The 27,587-nt window shown below is 45.9% G+C and overlaps 1 protein-coding gene across 1 annotated transcript in view; it reads right to left on the bottom strand.

Moving 5' to 3' along the window:
• Nucleotides 1-1,010: 1,010 nt before the first annotated feature.
• Rhoj (ras homolog family member J) overlaps nt 1,011-27,587 on the bottom strand; it is an 85,212-nt gene continuing 58,635 nt past the window's right edge. The window contains exons 2-5 of the mRNA XM_032907945.1: nt 20,707-20,765; nt 11,098-11,262; nt 9,074-9,169; nt 1,011-2,754 (exon numbers count right to left, since the gene is read on the bottom strand). Coding sequence (XP_032763836.1) covers nt 2,617-2,754; nt 9,074-9,169; nt 11,098-11,262; nt 20,707-20,765 — 458 coding nt within the window. The 3' untranslated portion in view covers nt 1,011-2,616. The remainder of the gene's footprint in view (nt 2,755-9,073; nt 9,170-11,097; nt 11,263-20,706; nt 20,766-27,587) is intronic.

Raw genomic sequence — 27,587 nt, 5'->3', positions numbered from 1 at the left:
AGCCATCAAAGTGGAAAAAAAAATCTGTCAATCTAGCTACTTGATTCCGTGGAGGTTTCCTCTGAATTTGCAGGCATGTTGTTGGGAAGGTCAAATTCTCTTCACTAGTTTATTACCAGTGTAGTGGATTGCTATTCTGCCTATAGGAGCTTAAGTACATGAAACTGTACACTTAAAATGTGGCTGAAAACTGTAGGAGAAACAACTCAACTCTACCCAACCACCCACTGAACTACAACCAGATATGGGTGATGCCAAGTACAGTACAGTTTGGGGCTGCAGGGGGCTGGGTGGGCAGCAGATGCCGGGGTTGCCTCAGCTCTACACATGGAAGCCTTGGGCTACATACAGGTTTCTGTTCTCACATGGCTATTGGCCACCAGTTTGTCGACTCTGGAGACTGTTAGCATCTCTTACATTTGGTCTTTAACTCTCAGAACAGTTGTTAGTCACTCTTGGGGCAGAAAGACAATTTTGGGAAACAAATCAGGTCCTGCTATAGAAATCTCATTGTTCCGTTATGGGGATGATGGCATGGGGAGCGAGTTGCCTCTTGACCGCATACATTTGGCACATTCTCCTTGGTGGAGCCAACGTACCCTTTCAGTTTTTCCTCCACAAGTGAGGAACAGCCCCCAGCAGGATGTACCCATTCCGTGTTGTAGCAAAACCGGCTCATAGCACAGTGTTCCAGGACCCATCACTGTGTATGAAGTATGAGTGGTAGCCCAGAGCATTATGGGTCATGCATATTTATTATGGCTCATGCATATTCATTATGACTCATGCATATTTGATCTCCATGTATGAAGGCAGACAGTCCGTCCTTGTTTTTCTAAATATCAAGCTTTGGCGTACAGAACTCAAGTTTCCTTTGTGTGTGTGTGTGTGTGTGTGTGTGTGTGTGTGTGTATGTGTGCCCGCACATGTATATTTGTGCATGCATGTAATGTGTGCTTCAGAAAATTATTAGCGATTATATGGGAGAGAAGAAAGACAGTACTAACATGTAGAAGAAGCAAAAATATATTTCAGAAATTCTAAACAACAGACAAACAATCAACCCCCCCAAAGACTGAAGAGGTGTCATGGAAACACTCAAGAAGACCCATACCATACATTTTCTTCTGTGGTTCTTCTAAGAGCAGAAAAGACTAGAAAGATTGAGAGTTTTTTTTTCCCCAATAGAGGGAGCTTCAATCAAGAAAGAGTAAAATAAATTCTTATTGCTAAGATATGAATAAAGTTAAAAAAAATGATAAATCAGTTTCCCTGGGTAATTCCAGGGCATTTGTAAGCAAGTAAGGCTAACCAGGGCCCATCACGGCTTCTAATTAAAACACAGAGAGTCCCTGGCTGTTTGGAACTGTCCTGTCAGGGGCAGGATTCCTCGCTGGGAGCTTTTCCCACTCAGGGCCAAACCCCTTCTCCCAAATGTCCACAGTGGACAGGCTTCACCGCTTAATCCCATTCTCCATGGACATTTGGGAGAGGGTATGGAGGAAAGAAAGAGAGGGGCAATGATTCCATACTGGCTGAGACTAGAAACTGTCCTTAATGGACGCTTGTATGGAGCTGAGTAACGCTTTCACCTAAAGCAAGGAGGAAAGTTGAGGCACTTTGACCCTGGAGGATTCTGGAACTCTCTCTCTCTTTTTTTTTTTTTTTGGTCAAGCTTTGACCGGGAATACACTGGGCACAGGAGAAAAAGTGAAGATACTACGTGAACAGGGTGGGTCAGGCCCACTCTCCTGGAGTGGGAAGATGGCTTTGCTCTATTATTGTCCTGACCAGTTTAGAGGAGGAGTAGAAAACGGTTTCTTCCACGACAGTCCGTTTTTGGTTTGAATGACCGTAAGGCTTTGCAAGAGCAGACCCCCTATCACCTGAAGTATTTGTAGGTTGATCTTTGGCCAAACTCGGGGAGTTGTAATAATTCACAGGATGCTTTCTTTTAAAAAGGTTAAAAACATTATGGGTCTGTCAGTTTATAAAAGTTGTAATTTTTTTTTTTTTGTAATTAGGCATTCAGAGGTACATGGCAGCTCTAAGAACATTGGCAGAGATCCACTGTCAGTTGGCATAAACACAATCCAGCTTGTCTTTCAGTTATTTTGATGTGGATTTGTAAGGCTCAAGTGATTGGACAACAGGAAACTGCAGTAGAAATAAATGAACGGTAAGGGGCTTGAGTAAAAGACTCAGAAAAAAAAAAAAAAACGTTGTCGTATTCCCAAGTTTGGTGAAGACATGAACTAAGGCCACTAGTGCAGGACAGAGTACTTGGTTTGCCCGTCATGACTTCCGGTTGGTTCATAACCGTGAGAGAGAAGATGTGAAATACTGGACGGATCTTCACTCGGCTTCCAACACCTCGCCAGCCTACGGTTTGAACGAGCCTCTGCATTCTCCATGCGCAGTGTGGATGGTCTGGCTGGCTTGGGGCTGTGGCAGTGGCTTACAGGATACTGAGCTGGGAATTGGCAGGGTGTGGGGACAGGCTTTGAGGATGCAGGAATTCCTTTCTGGTCACGCCCTCCTTTTGGCTAGCGTTGGGTCTCAGAGACTGGCTTCTCTCTTTGCATGGCGGAGAGACATGGCGGGTCTCAGGCAACTTCAGATGATTACACAGCAGCCGTGGCAACCTTTCTTTTTTTTCTTGGGGTGGAAAATGGTGAGGATGGCTTCATCAAAAACAGCTTTGAGACCCTTCTGAGTCAGGGCAGAGCATTCCAAGTAGCACTGCGCTCCTATCTAAAACACAAAGAGAAAGTCGTGAGTATCAACCCTCCCACTTGCCAGGTCCCATGTCTGCTTGTTCTACAGACAGTCTGTTTCCGGTGTTCTTTCATTTCAGTATGGAATGTGGCAGTGACATTCGAGTGAAGAAGCTCTTCTGTATGGGATAAGGCAGTGTCACTGGACCTAAAGGGCAGCTAAAAATCAGCCATCTTACATTATTTTTGGTTGGTACGTATCTCTTGGCAACATGACACTGTTTGCTATTTTTGTTAATATCAATTAACTTTGAAAAACAAATTTTAAATTAATACAATAAAACATGAAGAAATAAAAATCAGAGAAGACATTCATTGATAGAGACACCTTCTCTCTGTATATTTTTATAGTTAAGTGACATGTGTTTTGTACGGGGTTAGTGTTCTATTTTGAATTATTATAACAATGGCTAATTGTTAAAAACAAATTATTATTGTTATTGATGATTATGAGAATTATCTATGTGTGGACATTTTGCCTGCTTGGTCTACCTGCACACCACGTGCACGCAGTGCCTGTAGAGGCCAGAAGAGGATGTCAGATCCTCTGGAGCTAGAATTACAGACAGTTGTATGTTATGTGGGTGCTGGGAATCGAGCCCAGATTCTTTGGAAGAGCAGCTAGTGTTTTTTACTACTCAGCTGCTTACAACTCTTTGAAGATGAAAAAAAATGATTTCATACTATGTGTTATATGAGAATTAGAAAATCCCATGAGAAATGTAGAAATCCAGGCCAGAAACTGTTGATTCTCATTAAGAAAATCACTATCCAGGAAAGCTGTACTCGGCTTTGGTAAAGGAGGGGACCTGAGTGTTTTTGTCTCACAAGCTCACGCGAGCCAACTATGTGCTGAGGGCCTCTGAATATTAAGGACATCTGGAGAAACAACCCCCTTTCCATTTTCCATTTTGAAACTAACTTTGGAAAAAGCAGATCAAATGCAGAAGAGGCTGGCTGGATATTGGACCTGGAAATTGTGGCAGATGAATGGCCGTGGAAACAGGGAGGCAGATCGTGAGGGTGTGAGGGTATTACAGATGGGAGTTTGTGGGTGGCACCCAGGGGTGCTGGGGGACCAGGAGAAAGCAGCCATGACTGGTGTCCCAATAGAGTGGATGATCTCCTCAGCTTCCAAAATTCATGGTGGACTCATATTCTATTTCTCTATACAGTCAAGGTTGAGAGTTTTATTTAATGTATACGATTGAAAGAAACACTGTGGATCAGTTGGGATACAGATGTCAGATGCATTTGTCTGCCACCAGGAAGCTTGTATAATGTGGAATGAAGAAAAACTTGTGGTTTAGCTTCCACAAGAAAGGATGCAGCCCAGGCAAGGTAAAATGAGTGTTCAACCAGAAGGAGAGGGAACTACATTTAAAATCTTTGTCTCTTGAGAGGTGTGTGTGTGTGTGTGTGTGTGTGTGTGTGTGTATGTGAGTGTGAATGTATATAGGTGTGTGAGAGTGCGTGTATGTGAATGTGTATATGTGTGTGTGAGTATATGTATATGTGTGTGTGTATGTGTGAGAGAATGTGTGTATATGTGAATGTGTGTATGTGTGCATGTGTCTGTGAATGTATGTATGTGTTAGAGTGTGTGTGTGAGAGAGAATGTGTGAATGTGCGTGATTATATGTATGGGTATGTGAATGCATGTGTGTGTGTATTAATGCATGTGTGTATGTGAGAGAATATGTGTATGTATGTGTGAGAATGTATGTTTGTGTGAGTGTGTGAATGTACATGTGTGTCAGAATGTATGTGTGTGTGCATGTATGAGAGAGTGTGTGTTTGCATGTGTGTGCAAGTGTGTATGTGTTTGTGAATGTACATATGTGTGTGAGAGTGTGTGTATGGGAATGTGTGCATGTGTGCATGTGTGTGTGTGAATGTATGTATGTGTGTGTGTGCCAGAGTGTGTATGTGAATGTGTATGAGTGTATATATGGGTATGTAAATACATGTATGTGTGTGTTAATGTATGTATATGTGTGTGAGAATGTGTGTGTTTGTATGAAAGTGTGTGTGAGTGTATATGTGTGTCAGAATGTATGTGTGTGTATGCATGTGTGTGCAAGTGTGTCTGTGTGTGTGTGTGTGTGTGTGTGTGTGTTGAGGTCAGAGGAAGATATCAGGTGTCCTGCTCCATCACTCTCTGTCCTGTTTCCCAGCAGCAGGGTCTCGCTGAACCTGGAGCTTGCTGCTTTGATTACACTGGTTGGCTAGTGAGCTCCTGGGATCTGCCCATCTCTGCCCTGATGCTAGGGTTTCTGGCTTCTATGTGGGTGCTGGGGATTTGAATTCAGGTCCTTATGCTTGTAGAGCAAGTACTCTTTCAGGACAAGTCATCCTCCTAGCCCTTGAGGTATATTGTTTTCTTATTCTATGACCCTCAGACTCAGTCCAGCAACAAGTTGGCCAAGGTAACAGTCACTGAATGGGATTGTTTGAAAGGTCCCAGACATGAAGACTCGATATGAAATAAAATTGTTTTGGTAGGTCCAGACATTTATTTCAAAATTTCTTCCTACAGACAGCTTGTGCCTTTTTTTTGGTAGGTGTTCTTTTTCTGACAAGAATGGCTGTTTTATAAGCCAGTGGGAAATATCAAAGGTTGGGAATTGAAGCCATCAGTGCATGATGAAAACCTACTTTATGGATTTTGTTTTGATAATGGTCTGGCCTTTAGATTTGGGCAAAACTTCAAAAACCTATTAAAAACAGGATATGAGAGAGAGGAAAAGGGAGTAGAGAGTTTTTCCCCTAACGATAACATGAAATGTCATCTTCTGCCTTTGGAAATTGGTCCACACATATATAAAAAGCACAGCAAGTAAAGGACTAACTGAAAGTGTTTGCTTGTAATGTGATGGCTCTGTCAGTTATGTGGGGGTGGGGAGGGACCTTAGAAAGTGATGTAGGCTATCACATTTGGACAAACTTCCCACTAATGATTCCAAAGCCCCATAGTAATTCTGAAAAGTTTAGGAGTTTGGCTGACTGCTGTTCATTCACTCTGGGACCCTAAGAGATGAGTGGGGCTTGCTCCCTTCCTCCCTACAGCACTGACAACTGACAGTACTTTAGTGTATTAGCCTATCAGCCCGTGCCTCTGAATGAGGCAGGAGGAGCCCAAACTTGTCTCTTCCAATTCTGACATGGGAAAAGATAACGAGACAGCCCTAAAAGGCATTGTTGTGTGAGGAGGTTAACGTTACATTATGGTGTGTTGATCGTTCCAGGAAAAGTAGCCAAGGGATTTTGGGTGTGATCTGGAACGTTCCCTGTGAGACACAGAGCCCAGTTGTGAGATGATTGTTTTGCCATGCTCTACGTGCTCAGGGGTCAGAGAGGAGAGTTTGTTGTGGTTCAGGGAAAGGACACAGACATATTAAAAAGAATGCTCAAAAAATTCATCAGGGCCATCAAAGATTGAAATGGAAAACTGTGTCAAGGAAACATGGCCCTTCTTGTTTATAGCGGTGCCCTTCCCTGGTCCTCGGAGCCAAATGACCTACTCAGCTAAGTATTTAGGACCCATCTGCAAAAGCTCAGAGACTCCTCATTTAGACACACATGTGTGCAATCCACAGCAGGCTTGACCAAACTGACACCTTTCAAGGAAGTAAAACAAAACAAAGGAGAGATTGAGGCAGCAAACAGAACCCTTTCTGATACTTTCTTACAATACTTAAGGTGCATTGTTCCCAGGGCTGGGAAACCTGCCACAGAGCTACACAATATACAAGATCTGATGGCAAGGGATGAAGACAAGCCAACTTGTAACAGGTCAAATCAAGTCAAACGGCAAGCGAAACCTTTTCCTCTCCCTTGACTCGGGTGGGGTGCACAGAAGACGCATAGCAAGGCTAGAAGGGTTGGGGACTGGAGCCCACTGGCAGCATTCGTGCCTGCAGTGGACAAAGCCTAGACTTTGATTCCCAGCTCTGTATAAAATTAGATGTGCTGAAACAAACCAGCAAAAGCAAGGCTATCCTCGGGTATATGTAGAGTTCAAGGCCAGCCTGGGCTACATGAGAACATACCGAAAACCAAAACAAAAAACGTAGTTAGAAGGAACAGAGGCCAATGTCTTCCCAGATGCAGACAAATCTGAGGGCAAGCGGGCTAAGAGGGACAATATGTTAGTTCACTGCGGTGCCACAGGAACCTAAGGGAGTAAGACTTTTGCCAACCCATTTACAGGCTCAAGAACTGGCCCTAACTTACAGGGATAAGAATGTGTCCATCTCTCAAACCAGGGGATGGAACTACTGCTCTGCTGTTCCTAGAAGTCTTTGCAGAAGGGGTCCCAAAGTGAAGAATTTGTTTGCAGACTCTAGGAAGGAGGCAGAGAGCATCGACTTAGAGAGCTCACCTCTAACCCTCATTTGCCTCTGGATGAGTTTTGATAATAATACACACACCCCAGGAGGTGCATGGAGGATTAACTAAGAGGAAGCCTGTGCCACGCCCAGGATCAGATCATCACAGCGTAAATGCTAACTAGAGATTACACTAAAGTATCTGACAGAGGACTCAAAGACTCAGGAACCTAAAAACGTCTCTGTAATTACGTGAATCGTCATGAAACCAGTTTTAAAAAAAAACTCTCGCTTGGTTTTCTTCTAGATTGGATTTCATACGCTCAACATGATTGTAAACCAGAGAGCAGTTGCTAGGAGAGGCTGGCAAAAGGTAATCAAGCGATGAGCCCAGCCACTGTTCTTAAAATAAAGCTGAAATGAAACTGCAGGCTTCGGGGCGACTTGTTATCACAGGGAAAAACAACAAAAACCAAAACCAAAAAGCAGCTTTCCAAGCTCAGAATGAGGCTAGGAAGCCACTGGGTGAAGGAGGGAACAGTCCTGGAGGCAAGGAACACAGAGTAGGCTACTGCAGAAACAGTGGGCCCTCCTGCTAGGAGCCACATACAGTCACACACATTAACATGTGTGTTAGTGAGGTTGGATGTTGAACCCACAGATCCACTCATTTACCCAGGGGTCACACACATGGCTGGAGAAGACAGTGGGAATGATGTTCCAGTGCCCAGCATGCACATAGATGGATTCAAAGTGTCTATGATTCAGTCATGCTCGTCTCACCCGGGGCCATTTGCTCACCTCTAAGAGGCTTAGCATGCCAACATCTCCCTAGATGGCTTACAGGTCTGTGGCAGAAGTAGGAAGGGTTCAAACGTCTGTGTGATGTCCTTAAGCATTGTACCCATAGAACACCACAGCTAAATCCACTTCCGGAGAAGGTGTCATATGCCATTTGGGACCTCTAAACAAGCTTTAATAAGAGAAATCCCACAATCTATCTATCTATCTATCTATCTATCTATCTATCTATCTATCTATCTATCTTCTATCTACCTACCTACCTGTCCATCTACCTATCATCTATCTATTGTCCATCTATCTTTTGCTAAAGAGTAATTTGTAGCTAATGTTATTCTTGACTGGTTTGGAGGTGACTAACTGCTTGGGGGCATATGTCTTGTAGGGTTAGTTACTTAGGAAGTAAAATATTAAATTTTAAACTCCCCTGCTTGGGTTGATTGACTAAATCAAGGAGGAAGTAGATTCTAATCAGAGACCATGGCCCTTAAGTCTCCTTCTGCACATGTGTCCATTACAGTGGCTGCTCTGCTCACGTCGTGGTGACAATGGGCAGGCAGAGATTGGGCGTCTGGCAAATACATTTTGAAGCACTTCTGTAGCAAGATCACTGTTTATGGCCGACTCTCAGAAGTGAAGAATGGCCAGAGGAGGTAATTCCAGCTCCGCTCTGTCAGACAGCCACTTAGATTCCTCACCCTGTTACTCTGAGCTGCGTGCTATGCTTCCCTAGCTATTCACAACGCTGCCCAGACTAAGTGGCTATTCATTATAGGAAGAGAAGGATTAGACAGAGAACCCTGCCAGATTTCAAATCCAATTCTCTACCTGGAAAAAAAAAAGATCACAAAACGCCTCATGCGGGGTCATTTAGATGAGTTACACTGATAATAAACAGGGAGGTTTGCAGATGTACATCTAATGATTACCATTAATTCATGCTCAATGTGGCAAGTCCATGGTCTGGACGCCAATGAAGCAAAATGGTAAGTGCTTAGCTGTCGAAACTCTTGAAGTTTCTTAATGGAAAACAGAAGGAGCCAGCTGACAGGAACACTCTCCAAAATGGCTCCTTCTAGCTTTTGTAGAACAAGGAAGAAGAGGCAAAGCACGCTGCAGTTTAAGGCACCCACCCCTAAGTGCTCAGTTCAAACGTGATCGTACCGCTTTCGCCAGCTTCACACCGTGCTCATAGGTGAGGGGCTTCTCCTTCATGTACAGCAGACGAGCCAAGGTTTTGGGGTCATCTCGGAGATCAATCTGGGACAAAGACGTGTTAACTATTTTCAGGCCTTATCCGTTATTTTTAAGTGGAGACATAATATAGTGCCCTCTCCCACCTTCACCTCTCTGATGTTGCTGGGTGTTATCCAAGAAAATAATATATACGCCCATGCTATGTTTGAGAGTCTGAAGTGAGTTTTCCTCTCTCTCCTCCCTCCCCCTCCCCCACTCCCTCTTCCCCTTTCCTTCCCTCCCCCTCTCTCCCTCTCCTTCTCTCTCTCCCTCTCTCACTGTTTGAGACAGGGGTTTCTCTGTGTAGCTCTGGCTGTCCTAGAACTCACTATGAAGACCAGGCTGGCCTCTCACTAACATAGATCCACCTTCCTCTGCCTTCCAAGTGCTTTCATGTGTCAGGGTGGCTTTACATAGTCTTCAAAGCAGTAACCTGGCCACTGAGAAGGTCCTCCAATGGCGAGGGCACCTTTTGGTGATTACTCATCTCATTGTAATTCATATTACTCATTATATAATATTTTATGGCTTTGGGTCCATTGATTCCCCCTCCAGCCCCCGAATCAAATCTTGACCTTCAAAGGGTTGGAGATTTGCTACCTGTGAGACCTTTTCAACAGGTAACAAAGGGACAGGGAGGCCTTGCAGGGGAGTCCCAGTGAGGAGAGGCCAAAATGTTCCTCTAGTGAAGCAGTGGAATATCTCTCCAGGGGGAGTGGCTTTGAGGGCAGCAGGTGAAAGACTGGACCCTCTACTAAATGTTGTGGTTGCTTTCAGATGTTACTGTGTAAGTGGGCAGGCGGGACTTGCTTCCTGCAGGAAGTCGGTCTGGTCAGGCTAGGATCCCATCGATTAGAACAATGCTCATGCAAAGTCATAGTTTTATGTCTCCGTGTGTTTTTCTATTTTTCTTTAACCGTTCGACTTAGTGACTATTCTAAACAGATTCAAGTCACAACGAGGACTTCGAATGGCCAGTTACATATTTTGGTGGCGGGATCTAGGTTTCTAGCAGTGGACAGGCATTAATATTTGCAATCGAAGGCAGGAAAAAAACCTTCATTTACACAAATCGTTACTGTTCAGGGCAGAAATGTGACTTGTGCTCTGCCGGCTGCATGGATAAAGGAGGTCTACGCCGGATCTAAGTGAATAATAGAACCCCACCTGCCCATGTTGTTGTTTTTAGAAAGCATCTTTCTTTCATTTACGGTTTTTAAAATTTCCTCTTTGTCAAATAGGATTGAACATAAGAAATCAAAAGAGGTGGTGTAGGAAGCAGATGGGAAGCCCCGAGGCCACAGTACGGTCCTGGGATCTGAACACTAATGCGGGTTTCAAAACAGCCAAGGACGGAGGCCAGCGAGCTCAGCCGGTCCTCAGGCAGCATGAGGCTCGCGATGGAGGTTCAGGCTGAGGAACTTTGTCAGCTTCTAACACGGTCAAGGCCTTGACCGTTTGTAGCTGTTACTCACCACTGTGTGCGGTTTAATAGTCCTCACACCTGCGTGACTAAAGAGTAATGGGAAAACAGAGAGCTCCTTTCTTCTCCAGCACGGCCGTCCAGGAGGCCTGCAATGGGGTAACTTGTCCGCAGGGTCATTCACACCCACATGCCTATTTTGCTGCATCGAAACAATTGTGTCTAACTTTAAAGAAAATATCCAGATAGTATGTAAAATTGATGCCAATTATTACTTGCTTCATTACTCAATTCAGGGCTGGGAAGAGTATCTGTCAAATGATTATGTTGCGAGCTTAATTTTAAAGGCCAGATCAAAACTTTCTCCTGCATATTAAATACGTAACATTTTCAGCTAGATAATTACGCACCTTCAGAACCTCTCCTCACCCACGTGATATACCTGAGAATCTGTCGTGGTGTTCGATAGAACACAGGGTTCACCTTTCCTTCACAGCCTCTCCCGCCCTTCCCTCACCCTCATGCTAACCTGGGTCCCAATGAGCACGTAAGGCACGTGAGGCATGCAGTCCTTCAGCTCCGGGACCCACTCCTCCTGAACGTTGTGGTAAGAGGCAGGGTTCACGACAGAGAAGCAGATGAGAAACACGTCGGTGTTGGGGTAAGAGAGGGGCCGCAGCTGGTTGTAGTCCTCCTGTGGGAAGGACAGAGGAGAGTTAGCGTAGGTTGTGGGCAGAGAGTCTGTGCGTCTTCTTGGGACTCACGCATGGAGAGGCTACAGTCGCAGCTGATGAGCTGGTCACAAATTGCCCATTTCAAATCGACTTAGAAAAAACCTAGACAGCTTAATTGAGGCAGTGTCTACCTACTCACTTCTCCTTTATAACTAACTGTATAAGGTCTAGCCACCATGTTTTGTTACACCACAGTGGGAGGAGTTAACAAATCCATCTCCTCACAGAGTTTTAACGGTGACAACACCTAAAATCGCCTTCCAACACATAACCATAACATAACCACACCTTCCTAACATCTGTATGTGAATGGTAGCTTCTAGAATTACCCATCCTGCCTAACGGTTATCTTGCGCTTTGACTGATAGCTGCCCACTTCCTGTTCCTTCCTGCCCAAGTAACAACCAATCTACTCGGCTTCTACGTCTTCTGAAATTCACCCACACAGACAGTACAGTTAGCAGGGATGAACGTAGGTCTCCCGGGACACTGGAGTTACATTGGCTGGAACACGTATTTAAATTAGCAGGTCATTGGCCCATGAATCTCTTCAACAATTAAACATTGTTCTCAAATTGAACACAGAGTAAGCTAAACTACAAAGCAAGTATTGTTGCCAGATGAGATACGCCTGTTAAAGAAATATGTTTGGGATTTGTTCCTAAACGTACCCCAGAGCCACAGTGTGGTCAAGTTAAAAGTCAGGTGTCTAGTTGCCAAGGAGTATTAGATCATTCAATAAATAGTCCTCATATGTTTTAATAGAATTTAGTAGCACAGCCACTAGCAATGTGCGCTCAGACATTTTCTCTTACATATACACCCACACGCCATTATATACATCACACACTTAGACACGTCAATTACACACATTATACATATATACATATGCATTCGTGTTATGGAGCACTGACCTCTGAGCACCTTGTTCTTTCCCACCTCACTGTGATTACAGGGAAACCCTTGCAAGACCAATCCTGTCCATGAACCCTTGGCTTTTCTGTGGGTTTTTACTGCAGTGGTTTTCATTAGAGCCACATGGAAAACCTTTAGAAAATCATGTTGCGTGCTAAGACCCTCGAGTGAGGGGATCTCGAGCAAAATTTGTTACTCTGTCATTTTGTCCTTCCACTCAGATGGTCACAATGGACAGTTTGATTGGTTTTCTCATCCTCTACCCATTACCCTGTCCATAGCAAGTAATTTTATGGAATAGAACGACTTACTGTAAAATGTGGGATTTAGGGGCTGGAAAGATGGCTTATTTAGTGTTTAGGTTGCTCTTCCAGAGAACCCAGGTTTGAAGACCCGAAGCAACATGACAGCTCACAGTGGTCTGTAACTCCAGGGCCCTCTCTGCCCTCCAGGGAGGTGGGCATATAAGTGGGGCACAGACAAGCATGTAGAGAAATGCCCATACAGATAAAACAATAAAATAAAGTTAACGTAATTTAAAAAGTGGGGTTTACGGTGACTTCTAAGAGAGCAACTTCTTCAGCTCCTCCTGCCCAAAGAAAACCAGAGTCTCTGGAGCACTGGGCTGGACGAAGAAGAATCCTGCACTGATTGGTCAGGTAGAGCCTGGAGTGGAGGAAGCTGATTGTGTAGCACCATCATCTTCACCAACAGAGCTTGAGTCTGGGATCATTGCCAAGGACCAGGCGCCATTACAAGGGGTGTGTGTATTATCTCCTGGAGTTCCCGCAGAAGCACTAGACAGACACTGCCATCAGCCTCCTTGTCACAGAAGAGGAGGTCAAGGTGGAGATGTCTGGAATGGGCCAATGCCACCGAGTTATTGACTCCCAAGGTCTCTGTTCATCCTGACCTAGCTTTCGATTTTCTTATTGCTATATCTCAGGACTTTAGATGACAGATTAAGGTTTTTTTCTTTTTTTTAAACTTGGCTGTCTAGGAATATATTACTGCAGGGGTGCGTTGCCTGTTTCAGAGAGGGCATTGGCTCCAAATTGCCACAAGGTGGCAGCAGACACTGTATATTTAAGATCTCACTCTACACTCAACAAGCAAACAAAACCAATCCGATTCGCCTGAGGAGCCGATGATAACTGGTGGTCTGAATGGTAGTGTTTATTTAATCCTTGATTTGCTAGCCATTGAATAAATGATGCTTAGATGATCGGAGAGTTGGGGAGGTGAGAGATGCTGTCATTTTGCTCTCTTGGCAAAGTGGCTCAGGCCCCCGGTGCAGGGATTTCTGGTGGTGCCAGCTACTGGCTTCAAGGTGCTCCAGATTCTAGATCTCTTTGCTGTAGGATTTAGTTCTGTCGTGTAAGTCTATTTAAAGGGACTGATTACTTACTGGACTTGTGGCTCTGTCAAGGCTGCTGCATGAACTGTGCAAGGTGACTAAGAACTGGGAATCAGGTCAGGGAATGAGAATGAAAATACATGAAACAGTTCCACGTATGTGAACCGAGTTTCCTGCCTCTGTTAGTCACTCTGGTAAGGCAGAGTATTGATCTGACCAAACTGGAAAATTCCAATGTCAAGTCCAGATAATCCTCTACCCCCAAATTCTTACACTAACTTCCAAAGGACGGCCCTCAGACCAGCAACACAGGTATCTCTTGAGAGCTCTTTAGACTCCCGGGTGTCTAAGGCTTAAGCTCATGGGGATCTGAGCCCACATGCCCCAGCCAGCTTAAAACAGTTTCAGGGTCTCAGGTTACCATACTCCTTCCTTCCTGCAGTCAACCTTGCAGCTCTCAGAATCAGACATCCGAAAGATTTCACCAGGGCTATAGAGAAAAAAATTACTTTCAACAAAGGTTTGTGCCTTGGTTGTGGCTGTGGCTGTGGCTGTGGCTGTGGCCGTGGCCGTGGCTGTGGCTGTGGCTGTGGCCGTGGCTATGGCTGTGGCTAAGCACGGCAGAATCCCAGAACTAATAAACAGGACCTGATGATGCCAAGAGGTTGGGCATTTGAATTCATACCTGCTGATGACTTGAATTTTGTGGTGATGCACACCTGGATTGTAGATTATGTGAAAATGGTGTGTGTCAGCTGTGAGGAAGGGCTAGGTGGTTCTTACGGCACTGAGGTACCTTCCGATGCTGCAAGTGACTCTGGGTAACGGGGGCCTGTGTGCTTTTTGAAGAGATGGAGTGTTAACTCATTAAAGCCCCTGGATAGTGTTTTGGAGGGCCAAAATGGATACAAGGGGACTTGGGCTAGGGTAGGGTGGGTAGAGATTGGGGACCATGTAGGTTTTTGAGTACTTGCTACCCTTTGCACAGAGGCGGGCCAGGGGCTGTTAGGTGTAGGCACTGTGGGAACTCTCAGCACAGACTGGTCAGTTCCCCGGGCCTCAAGTACGTTCATGAGCGGGTTTATCACAAAGCGACAGTGCTGGAGCCGTGAAGCCATTAGCTTTCCTTGTGTTTGGATCCCTGGGAACACAGTGGATTTAGATTCAGCAACAGGTCCGGGGTGAAGCCTCGAATGCGCATGTCTGGTAGGTGCCCAGGGGCTGCTGTCTGTGTTGTAAGAAAAGCAGCGCTGAGTTCCGCCCCCTGCCTCTCGCTCCAAGAGTCTGGAGTAGAATTCTGCTTCCTTTGCTTTGTGAGCCTCCTGACATTTATCCCAGGTTGTTGGCACCAGCTCTGGCTTCCATCTTCTTCCCTAAGTCCAGCTAGTCTCGGAAAGTAGGACGCGGCGGGAGCTCAGGATGTTGCCTAAGAGCATGAGGGGTGGAGACCCATTCTCTGGATTCAAATCCCTACCTCGCCCGTCACTACTACTTGGGGGTAGCCTGTGAGTTCTCGTGGCCTCAGTTTCTTTATCTGTAAAATGCTCATCCGGTTGTGAGAATACAATGCTTTCATATGTGTGACTCCTCGGGTTGCTGCTTTGAATGCAGTAAACACTTAAATGATGGAGTGAAAGGGTCCATCCATCTTTCATCCAAAGTCGGCAACAGCTGCGGGTCCTGGAACCCTGTCCCCTATTCCCATTGGATATCAGGAATGACTCTGAAATTCACTTTTCCAAACTCTGATAGTAATGAGATCGGAACGTTTGTGAACTGTGATTGTCCTTCATCTTTGTTTTTGCTAATCTTGGGAAAGGTAAGCAAGAGTGGGTTCTTAGTTACTTTTTACCAACAACTTATCAGCGGGCAGGATCCTCCAAATGGCGCACTCCTAGAAACCAAGCCGATGGGATGAGAAAGGTTGAGTTGCTTATTGAGAGAAAGACATTTATTCGGAGGTTTTAGGCAAACTTTCCATGAAGTGCTAGTGAAGACGCCAGACCCCGTGCTCCAGATGGCCCTGTTGGCTCAGCCAATAGCAGAAGGAGAAGTCTTGTGTGCTTCCAAGTGGACCTGGGTTGCCTTTAATGAGCCCCAGCTGCACTTCGCTCCTGCCCGCTCACATGCGTCTGAAGAAGAAGCCCTTGTGGGGAGGAAAGAGGAGCTTCACATATCTGGTCGTGGTGAAGCTGTGCGGTTGCAGCCCTGAGCCAGGGAGGCCTTCCTGCTCTCATGGTCAGCGGTGGCACCTCGGCTGTGGTTTGGCAGTGAGAGATACCATCCAATCCTCACACAATGTGCAGTCCACCTTATGTCTTGAGGGGCGCATATGCAGGGAACACGCTCACTCAATGAAAACCTGGTACCCGCTTAGGTGAATAGCAGAGAAGGCTGCTCCTGTCTCCTGACACCAGGAGACACTCATTCCCTCTGGCGGTGATGGTAATTGGTACTTCTGCTAGTGCTTGCTGTCTTCGAGATACACCTACCCGGGGTGTGGCCCAAGAGCAGGCTTTTCTCATTATCATTCACTTGGGTGAGGGTCCACGGAGAAGAGGGTAAGATATCTCACCACCATGGCTGATCCGCTGCAGATGCAGAGGACACCTGGCCCTGAACATTGGCCTGGGAAACCCCTCTCACACTCTACTCTTCCCCAGGCCACAAGTGTTCAGGCTCGGCTCAATGCTAGCCACTCTGAGTCATGCTTTCCATGGTATGTTTCTCATGGCACATGGCAAACAAGCCAGCAAGGCATTGAGTACATCCCAGAACTCCAAGTCTCTTCTTGTAGCCGAGCCAGAGATCTGAGCATAGGAACCACTTACAGAGAAACTGTCATTCATACTTGACAAGGAGCATGAGTCATACAGGTGAGCTGGCTTGACATGAATAGATTATAGATTAAGCTGAGGGATGCTTCATTGTTTGCTGGGGGATCTGAGGGGTAAATCCCTTACTAAGCTCGTTTTGTGTGTGTGTGTGTGTGTGTGTGTGTGTGTGTGTGTGTGTTTTTGTTTTTTTTTTTTTGAGACAGGATTTTTTTTCTGAATAGCCCTGGCTATCCTGGAACTTGCTCTGTAGACCAGGCTGGCATCGAATTTAGAGCTTCACCTGCTTCTGCTTCCTGAGTGCTGGGGTTACAGGTATGCACTACCAATATTAAGTGTCTGAAATTCCATCCGATTGAATTCTGAAGGAGATTTTTTTTCCCTTTAAAGTGCTCCACCCAAAGCCCAAATGATAGTTTGTCTTAGGAGTGTGGGGAGGAAGCCAGCTCCCAAGTGGTGGCAGCATATGCATGGCCTCATTAGAAGCCATCGTTAGCAAAAGCTTGGCTGAGCTGTAAAGTGGTGAGGCGAGTCTTGAGGCTAACTCTGCAGCCGCCATGTTGGAGGCTGAATGGTGGAGGGAGGCCAGTTAAACAGTTTTACTCAGGGTTGCCTTTGAGGGTGGGGATAACTTCCTCTCACTTGATTTTTCAGAATGCTTTTGCTTCTTGAGTTGTTGTCAATGCTCCCCACCCCACCCCACCCACCCCCACAGTTAGCTCAGGACAAAGATGTGGGCTGAGATAGCTCTTTGGGTTATTCCTGTAAGAAAATCTAATTATTCAGGTTAGATAGAACTTGATAGCCGGGGTTAGGACTTATTACCAGTCTGTTTTGAGAGCATTTCTCTTTCCTATTTAGTGATAGACTCAATGAGTAAGTTTTAATTAGTTGTAGGTATTCCTTGCGTGTCGCTGAAGGTTACATTGTACTGCTTAGAATGAAGATTACGGGAACTTTTGGGACAAGACTTATATGGTGGCTATTCTTGGTGACCAACTTGACTACATCTGGAATTAACTGAAAGCCAAGTAGGCTGGGTCCACTTGTGAAGGATTTCTCTTAATTAAATCATTTGAAGTGGGAAGATCGTCCTTCAGTCTGGATCCCTTGAGGTGGGAAGATTCCACTGTTAATCTGGGCCACACCTTCTGCTGGCAGCCTGTGTGAGGGGCACGGAGAAAGGAAGCCTGCTCTTTGCCTGCTTGTTCTTGCTCGCACCGGCAAGTCTGATCCTTCATTGGCATTAGAGCTTACTCATGTGGGATTCCGGGATATACTGAGGAACCACAGAGACATCCAAACGCATGGACTGAAAAACTGCTGGAATCTTGGACCTTCTGTTGGCAAACATCCATTGTTGGACTAGCTAGATTACAGCCTGTAAGCTATTCTATTAATGAATAGATAATAACAAATACATATTACGTATTTATTTCTATCAGTGTTGTTCCTTTAGAAAGTGCAGACTAACACACCTTCTAAACTAAATTCACTGTGGAGCTTTTTGGTTAATTTGTAGATGTAGTCATTTGGTTGGGAACATGCTCCATCTATCAAAGACTTAACTTCATTGATTTGGGGCTGGGGTGTGAGGGCCTGCATTTCTTCCTGTTGTGTTTTTGAGACGAGGTCTCGTGTAGCCCAGGATGACCTTGCGTTTCCTGTGTAGCCGAGGACAGGCTTTGATTTCTGACCCAGCTGCCTTCATCTCCCGGGTGTTTCTCGATGCTCATTTCTAAGATGCTTCACGTATGAGCAATGCCGCTGGTTAGCCACCAGCACTTTAATGGCAGTTCCCAAGGTTGTGGCTATCAAAGTGTGCTGTTCAGGGTGGCAGCAATGGACACCTATTATAAGTGCAAATTCTTGGGGCCCATCCTGGACTTGTAGAATTGGAAACTGTGGGGTGAGGCCCTGTGGCTGGTTTTTAACAAGCTCTGGGTGGTGCTGGTGCCAAGCTCTAGTTTGAGAGCCACTGCTGGAGAACAGGAATGCAGGTTGATTCTTTATTGTAGCGTGCTTAGCATTTAAAACCTCTCGCTGCTGAAAGGGCTCCCTTGGGTCTTGATTCAAACTTTTTTGATTAATTACTCCAGTTCTTCCAGGATGTCTTGAAAATTATCTTTCAAAGTCCTTCATCATAGCACCGGAGGCCCAGAAGGAACCTTCTGATATGGTCCTATTTCCTTTCTCCGTACTTCGGCTTTACCCTCCCATGTGAACGTTGTCTATCCAGAGACTTCAAAATACGTGGAAAAAGCGTTAGGGTGAGAGTTAAGTTGAAGAAATAGCTTGAACCCATTTGTTATTATATTTCACAGCGTTTCTCACCCCGGGTCAGAGGTCGGGGCCAGCCTACATGCTTCAATTTCAGGTTTAAAGATATTTTCACAACATATTATCACTTCCACTCTTACAGGGGTGTTTTTATTATTTAAAGGACAGGGTAATGGGAGATAATAACTCAACTCTACAAGAGCTTTTAAACCGTTTTATTGGATGTGAAATGAAATTGAGATCAAGGGATATTGCTCTTGGGGCAGCTGATGCATAGGACCCAACAACTGCTGTGGGCTACGACAGAAGCGTGTGGGAGAGCTGAATGGGCACAGGCTTCCAGAGTTTTCTAAGAAGGTGGGGGTCGGGGGCAGAGCAGTTTCAAGAGTATGAAAGAATCCTTGTTGTATTGAGCTTTGCAAACAGGATTGTATGCACTCTACACCTTGCGAGGTTGTAAGGAATGGAGACGCCCTGCTGACTTCATGACTGAGTTAGAGTAGGCAATTCCAGTTCCAGCTCCCAAATCCACATACCTTGTTTGCTGAAATGTTTTCTGGTAGGAGAGGTGTCAGAAAACCCGAATTGATTTTTCCTCTTGAGAAGCTACAGGGACATATTTTCCCTAGTTTTGTTTCTGTTTCTTGACATCGATGGGAGAGGTCACCCTACTGCTTAGTTCTGACTGGGTTTTTTTTTCCCCCAAACAGCCATCTGACCATGAATAGAAGCTGAAGGGACCTGGGAAGGAGCCTTGGGTCTCAGCTAGAGTATCCAGACTCCCTGTCCTGAATGGAAAACACCAACTTTGATATCTCACGTGCACTTGTCAGTGGTCCTTACAAATGCACACTGAAAACCCTGGAGAATTTTCATTTATTTATTTTCTAGTAGAGAGCTTTCAAGTTGAGCAAAATGATATATCTCAGATAATTGTGAGAAAAGGCCTTGACAAACACATAGCTCTTAACAATTACCTAGGAACTCACAGTGGGAAATACCACGGTCAAATACTCACGCCAAAGGACTTAAGCTGTATAAATTTGGAATGACTGAACAACCCGCTGATTTTGACCTAAATAAATGATTCAAGACATATGGTAACACGCTCTATCCAAGAAATTAGGCCACAGCCATCCATGGCTCATCCACATCCCCTCCTCCACCCGGCAAACCTCTATCACTGGATGTTTTCCACAGCCCCATGTGAGGTGCAGGAAAAGGCAGTTACCAGGTGCTTCCACCCAGTGACAGCCATGTGCATCGTCACTGCTGGGGATTCAAGTCCATGTCCTTCCATTCTCAAACCCGAAGAAACACTTGTGACAGAATAAGAGTGCTCGGGGAATCTTAGAAGCTTTAGAGTCAGTTTGCAGTGGTTCAGGGCTGGCCTTCGTTGTTGGAACGTAGCCAGACCCTTGCTTTCCTTTCAGAGCTTAGTCTGTCTATCCACCCCCATCTCGTTATTCACAGTTCATTAGGTAAATCAAATAAAAGATAGGCAAAGAAAATAGCATGGGGAAAAAGGGTAAAACTACAAATTGTGAAATAGATTCAGACATCTTGGATGTGGGACAGGTTTGGATTGGAGGCAATTGAAACTCTAGGCTAGAAATGATATTTTGATTGGTGGGTCGTCAGTGTTTGACATATCACCAGTATCTTGGAAAATGCTTTAAGTTTTATATATATTATTTATATGTATGCTGGAATATGTAACACAGATATATTTAAAATTAATATGTAGTGTATGAATAAACAAATTTATGTATAATATACTATTTACTTATATATTATTTATTTATTCCCATTATTTATTATGTGTATAATATAAATAGATATATATAAAATTAAGAATGTATATCTGGTTGTCATTTGGGTAAAACAAATATAAGGGCCCCAAATGATCAGATGGAGAAATGTCTAGTTGTTAGCTTCTGAATGGTGAGCCAAATGGGCCATTTTTGTCCTACGTCCCCTTCCTCAACCCTTAATGAAGCAAGGCAGTGAGCTCTTACCTGTCCCGCGGTGTCGTACAGTCCAAGCAGGTGCTGCTTGCCTCCCACTGTCACGGTAACTAGGGGAGAAGAGAAGAGAATTCATAAACACAGTCTTCCATCAGTAGAACGTCTCATGCCAGGCGTCTCTCTGGGCGGGGAGGATGAGCATCTGTCTCACTGGTGTGTATCCTAAACCAAGTTGACAGCACGGTTTCCGAATGAAAGAGAACCTTGGGCTGCAGTGACAGCAGATGGTCCAAGCCACCTCCAAATCTCTCAATGGAGAAGGATATTTTTGGTGCTACTCGAGTACTCTGTAGACCGTTTGGTGACCTTTACCAGGTGCTGCAATATGAAGACCCTGAAGGGAAGAATGCGAGGTCCCTTTCTGGCTAGGTTATCGCTATCTTTGCTTTGGGCTACTTTTCAGGATACAGAATCAGGCAACAAACCATTAGAAATCTCTGTGTTCTTGGGGCTGAGGAGACGGCTGTGTTGGTAAAGTGCCTACTGTGCAAACATAAAGACTTGACTTTGGATGCCCAGCCCCCATGTAAAAAGGCCAGGCATCGTTGTGAGCGCCTGTATAGTGACAGGGAAGGGACGGAGACAGGCAGATCTCTGGAGCTCACTGGACAGCCAGTCAGGCTGACTGGTGAGCACCAGCTTCGGTAAGAGACTCGGTCTCAAAAGATAAACGGAAGACACAAGACATTAACCTCTGACCTCTGGTCCACACATGGGTACTGGCATGTCCATGTATCTATACATATGCTGCACTACACACATACAGAGAGAGAGAGAGAGAGAGAGAGAGAGAGAGACAGAGACAGAGACAGAGACAGAGACAGAGAGACAGACAGAGACAGAGACAGACAGAGACAGAGAGACAGAGAGACAGAGAGAAAGACAGAGACAGAGACAGAAGAGACAGAGAGACAGAGACAGACAGAGACACACAGAGAGAGACAGAGAGAGAGACAGAGAGAGACAGAGACAGAGAGAGACAGAGACAGAGAGACAGAGACACAGAGAGACAGAGAGAAACAGACAGAGAGATAGACAGGGACAGAGACAGAGACAGAGAGAGACAGAGAGAGACAGAGATAGAGAGACAGAGACAGACAGAGATACAGAGAGAGACAGAGACAGAAAGAGAGAGACAGAGAGAGACAGAGAGAGACAGAGAGAGACAGAGAGAGACAGAGACAGAGAGACAGAGAGACAGAGACAGAGAGACAGAGAGAGAGGTGTTTTTATCTGACTTTGAGATACTAACAAAGCTCAGTGGCGTCTGGGCATGTGGTTTTAAGTATGTGGCTTCACATGACGACAGGGTTAAGTCTGGAGTAATATGGGCGCACCAGCTGCTCTGACACATCTGGGAATGACATAAAGTCTCAAGTTGCTTCTCAACCGAGAGGGACCAGATTGTGAGCAGGAGGGGTATGGGTCTCTTGGTGAGCGGGAAGAGCAAAGTTAAGCTTCCAGGAACCCCAAACTCTCTCCTGGGACATAGGGAGTCAAATAGACATGAACACTCCCCTCCCCCCGTTGATTAGAAAACACAATGACAAAGTAAAAGTGGGTTTTGTCCCCTCTGCTGTCAGCTGTGCGGGACAGGTAGGGTGACAGGACCGGGGCCTTTTAGAACTGGATCTGTAATGTGTCAGCCACGTTCCCTGACTGGTAAAACAGGGTTGCTGACTTGGCACTGATTTTCACTTTGATTTATTTTTAGGTTGATGGGCATCATGTATGTAAAAAAAAGTTTCTTAATGCCGTTCTTTGAAAAGCACTTGTTTTAAGGGCACAGCCTCCGCAGACAGTGGGGGTTATTTTTTCAAATCCACTCAGATCCACATGTGTTTGGTTTGTTAAAATGACTGCAGCCAGCTGTGCTTCCGAACGTGTGTTTTTAAACACCAGACTCAGCTCAATGACATCCTCATTGCCACGACAGCTGATGGGCAGGGGTGGGGCATTTCAATACTTTTACTTCTGTCCATAAATCAGGCTTTGCCATGGGAATAGAGGTGCCCAGAGGTCTTTGTTCTGTTTATTCCCTTCTTTGTCCACATTGGCAGAAGAGAGCCTGTCCCTGAAATCGGCCTAAATGGGTTCTGTAAGGACCAGTTGCTTACCTAGTCATGGTCAAGAATGAATGGAAGAAATCCAGTTATTACAACATGGAATTTCCTGCCTCCAGGGAGCTGGGTACATGGAGGTCAGGGCTGCTGTTCATGAGATCCTGCGTGCTGTTCTGTGACCAAGAGGAGTAAGCCTTAGACGCTGGGCCACCCCAGAGGCCATACCAAATACTGCAAATATTCCTAAGCAATGACTGTGACCTTTGTCACCAGCGTCCTGCAAGCCCGGCTCTCACACCTGCTTTTCTTAGAGAAGAGTTACTCCCCGCAGCTCCTTTTTCTTCAGGCCCCCTCCTTTTCTCCTTGGCAGCTGGGACTCCCGGGAGTTCCACCCGGCCTGAGATATGTGTGAGCAAGGACCATTAAGCTGGGATTGGAGAGTCTGTACCCTGCCCCCCTTCCTGGACTGAGCTCAATACTGGAATCAAAGCAGATGTAGAGCAAGTAAAACGCAGAGCCACATGCAGTGTAGCACGCACAGGGTAATGCAGAGAGCCGATAGCACGGCGGAGCACGCATGCGTTCATACGCTACGCTCCCATTTGCTCAGAGAAGGCTTTCTGGTGGAGACGTCTATACTGAGTCTGTATGGATGGCCCTGTGTTTCCCAGGCTGTCATGGCTCCCCTCTCAGCCTTCATTCTGAAGGCTTTGTCGGGCTCTAAAAGTCCTTCTTGGCTAAGGAAGTGGAAAGAAAAAGAATGAAGAGAACTTCCTTGGGTTAAGGTGGAATGGTGGTGCAGGGTATCCGGGGAGACAGTTGTTGGTGCGGAAACGTGGGAGATTTTCAGTGCTGCTCTTCCAGCCCCGCTGGAGGGATGCTAAGAGCAGGGCTTAGGACTTGCGTCCTTATCTTTGCGAGTCCCTTTAGCTCCTCTTTCCTGTTTCTGCTGGAGGACATCAAGGGATGTCAGAGACAGAGGTCAGTATCAGTTGTACAAGACTTGGCTTTGTGAGTCCTGGGCCAGCAGTGGATATCTTATTGCTTGCCAACCTGTGTCCCAGGAGGCTCTGCAGCTTGGCAAGGAATTAGTCACAGCTCCACGGAAGGAAGGCGCTGCCACCAAGTGCTAATCATCCATAAAATGAGGTCACAGCGGGGTTGTTCACCCCAGACCGCTCGGCCTTTGACTCCTTCCGTTGATTTTCATCATTAGAGCAACCTTGGGGACACCACCAAGTACCCCTAAAACCCGTGTTTCTTTCTGTTAAAAATAGGGGTCCATGCAGTAGGAGAGGACTGGCTAGCACAGGCTATCTTCTGACCTCTGTGTGCGCTCCGTGGCAGGCCCTTCCCCTCCCCTAAATAAATATAATAAAAGTGTTTTTAAAAAGTGGAATCATAGAGTGTTTGTGAGGAGGGCATGAAAGGAGAAAATATCTGTCACATTTCACAGTAGATGCTGAAGGGATGTACCCAACAAGTGCCCTTCTGTCTTCTTTCTGACTGCCCCATGCATACGAACTGTCACAGGGTACGATCTTCACGGTGGCCCACCCTAGATGATAGCTGCTCAAATCTGTTTCGTGTTCCCTCTGAGGACTTTTAAAGGCCCATGCCCAGCACGCATTCTGACATAGGAAGTGGATGTTGACTACTTAGGGCAGGGTCCAGCAGAGGAGGGTCCTTGGGGGGTTGTGCAAGGCTGCAGCTACATCTTCCCTGCCTGAACCCTGACTACAAAGCTGCCAGGAAGGCCACGCCTAGGCTGTCTTCCCAGATCACGTTCCAATTCTGGGAGCTTTTAGAGTTGGTTTCTGAACTTAAATGACCTGTTAATAGCTTTGATGGTTCTCTCAAGGGAGTGTGAAAAGATGTCCCTGACCTGCTAAGTAGGTAAAATGGAGACTTTCCTCAAACCCATGAATCCCTGCTTCCTTCTGTTGGTTCTGGGGTGAATTGGAGTGGTTAATTTCTTGAGGCGTGTAAGCTGGGATACAAGTTTGCTCTCTTGAGGGTCATTAACTTTTACCCAGAGAGAAAATAGCCCAGGCAGGACTCAGGCCTCATTCCCACAGCATTTTAACATCTTAACATCTTAAAGCTATCTCATTTGCAACTGTAGAAGCTCTCTGGCCATCAGTCCAGCCTCCAGTGGACTGAGGAATTGGGTTCAAAGCCTTCTCCTTGTTGGGCGGTAGCTGGCTCAGAGATTCAAAGTGGTCTGAAGTCAAGTGCGAGGGAGCAAGGTGAGCCCCACAGATCCTAACCCTGAGAATGTCAGGTCCCTTAGAGGGAAACCCTGTGCCTGTCAGCTCCAGGTGCCACCCATGTCACTCTCGTCTAGTGTACTCTCTCAGTGGTAGGCTAAAGTCTGACTGTGTGGTGTGGATAGCGCCACAGGAATGCTAGTTTGGAGGAGGAAGCTATAATTTCTAGACCTTACCAAGAACATTAAAAGAGTTACGCATGTGGTTCTCTGCTCATGTCGAAGATTTATGAGCTGATGAATGAGGAGCAGGCAAGATGGTGACTGTCTAAAGAGTGCTTTGAGGAGCTTGACAGTGGGTGGGCTGAGGCAAGAGGATCAAGAGTTCAAAGCCAACCTGTCCTGCACAGCAAGACCTTACCTCAAAACCAAAACAAAATGCCCCTTTCTGTGCCAAAGGCTGCTTGAGCAAATTTGACACCTACCCCAAGCCTCCTAAGTGTGTGTGTGTGTGTGTGTGTGTGTGTGTGTGTGTGTTTATGACAGGGTGAATTCAGATGCATCAAAATTATCCACTGGAGGAAGGGGAAGCCCTTGGTCCTGCCAAGACTGAACCCCCAGTGAACGTGATTGTTGGGGGGAGGGCGGTAATGGGGGGAGGATGGGGAGGGGAACACCCATGTAGAAGGGTTAGGGGGATGTTGGCCCAGCAACAGGGAAAGGGAATAACAATCAAAATGTAAATAAGAAATACCCAAGTTAATAAAGATGGAGAGAAAAAAACATCCACTGGAAAGCAGTTGGTACGTGGTGGCAGATCCCATCCTTGGTGCCTTGCTCCATTGGTTTCCAATGCCTGCCTGGCTCTTAATTACCCTTGGGCCCCTTCCTGCGGGCCTACAGCTGATGTCTGACCAGCTTGCCTCAGTGGTTTATTTCCTTCCTCGCCAGGGTCTCTCTTGTTACTGGAACACCAGGCTGTATGTGTGTATGTGTAAAACAAAGGGCACACGAGGGGAAAACCCAACAGGCTTCCTGAGAACTCTCCGGGATTCTGAGTAGAGAGCTGTTTCCCTTTCTTGCCCCTCCCCCTCTCCAGTTCTCATTTCCTTCTCCTCCATATCCTTTGAGACAGAGTATAGTGCAGTCGGGGCTGCCCTTTAACTCACTCTGTAGTTGAGGCTGGTCTTGAATTCCTGACTTTCCTGCCACTTCTATCTGGAGTTATCATGCCTGACTCCCCCTTTAAAAGCATCTATCTATCTATCTATCTATCTATCTATCTATCTATCTATCTATCTATCTATCTACCTACCTACCTACCTACCTACCTACCTACCTATCTATCTATCTATCTACCTACCTACCTACCTACCTACCTACCTACCTACCTACCTACCTACCTACCTATCTATCTATCTATCTATCTATCTATCTATCTATCTATCTATCTATCTATCTATCTATCTATCTATCATCCATATCCAAAGCAACTAGAATCTTGTCCAAACAGGGCAGGATGCCACTTACATGCATTTTCTGGCCCTGGCTATGTTTCTCTTTGACCTTAGCAACATGTTCTGTGACCAGAGATGTGGCATACACTCCAGTCGTCTTGTCTTCTAATTTCCCTGCATTTTAAATGCGAAGAACCAATCGGAGCCCTGGCCTCCCCAGGAAACAGCGTCAGGACCCCCAGAAAGCTGCAGTTTTCCTAAGTCTCCATTTTTTTTCTTATTGGCAAGTTGAAGAACAAAAACTATCAGCAAAACGGAAATTTTGAAGCTTCCGAGAGTGCGGCGTGGTGTCGCTGAGCCAACACCTTCTTAGTGAGCTGTAGTCTGGGAACGGGGTTTCCTGGAAAGATCTCGGTGGTTCTGGGCGAGGGATGGATGCTCAGGAAACACATTTGCCTGGTCAGCATTTATTTGAGGAAGAAGGAAAGGGGGGATGGGCTGGAGGAGAAGAGGAGGAGTGGGAAGAGCTCTGGACTCAGAGCTGACTTAGTCTGGGGATGAGGCCAAGCCAAAGAAAGATCCAGACAGCCGCACCCCGGCTCGGCCGCCTTGCCAGGCCTCACCCTTCCTTCTTCAGTATTCTTTTGGATTCCTTCTCTTCCCATTCTATCCCCTAAATATTTGTATGTTGAGTCCTTTTCACCATCCTTACATCTGTCCCCACACAGGCTTTGTCCTGTCACTTGGGAAAATCGCCCAATCTTCCCGGTCTTCACCTTCCACTTTCTGTCTTTCCTCATCAATGCTTCCAAGAGGAAGTGAAAAGGGAAAGCCAAACACCTTGTAAGGGCACATCAGATCCTGACCACCAGTCCCGGGCTCACCGTTCCTAATTCCCTATTATTTCTTTCTGGCCCATGATTGAGCCAAAGCTTTTGTACTCCTGAGGCCTTTGCTGGAGCTCTTTCTCTGAGATGCTGGAAAGAAAGTTCTGGAATGCTTGCTCCACACTTAGCCTGGAAAATCTGCTTCCCTGACCCCTTCCTATCCCTCAGGAACCTAAACCCATTTCCCTGCCTACTTTCTTTTTGGGTTTCTATTTTTTAAAAATCTGTCCCCCTCCCCCCCCGTGTGTGTGTGTGT

Source organism: Rattus rattus, chromosome 7, assembly GCF_011064425.1.
Source record: "Rattus rattus isolate New Zealand chromosome 7, Rrattus_CSIRO_v1, whole genome shotgun sequence".
NCBI classification, from domain to species: Eukaryota; Metazoa; Chordata; class Mammalia; order Rodentia; family Muridae; genus Rattus; species Rattus rattus.
The sequence above is the reverse complement of the archived record's forward strand: the minus strand, read 5'-3'. Positions and strand labels throughout refer to the sequence as shown.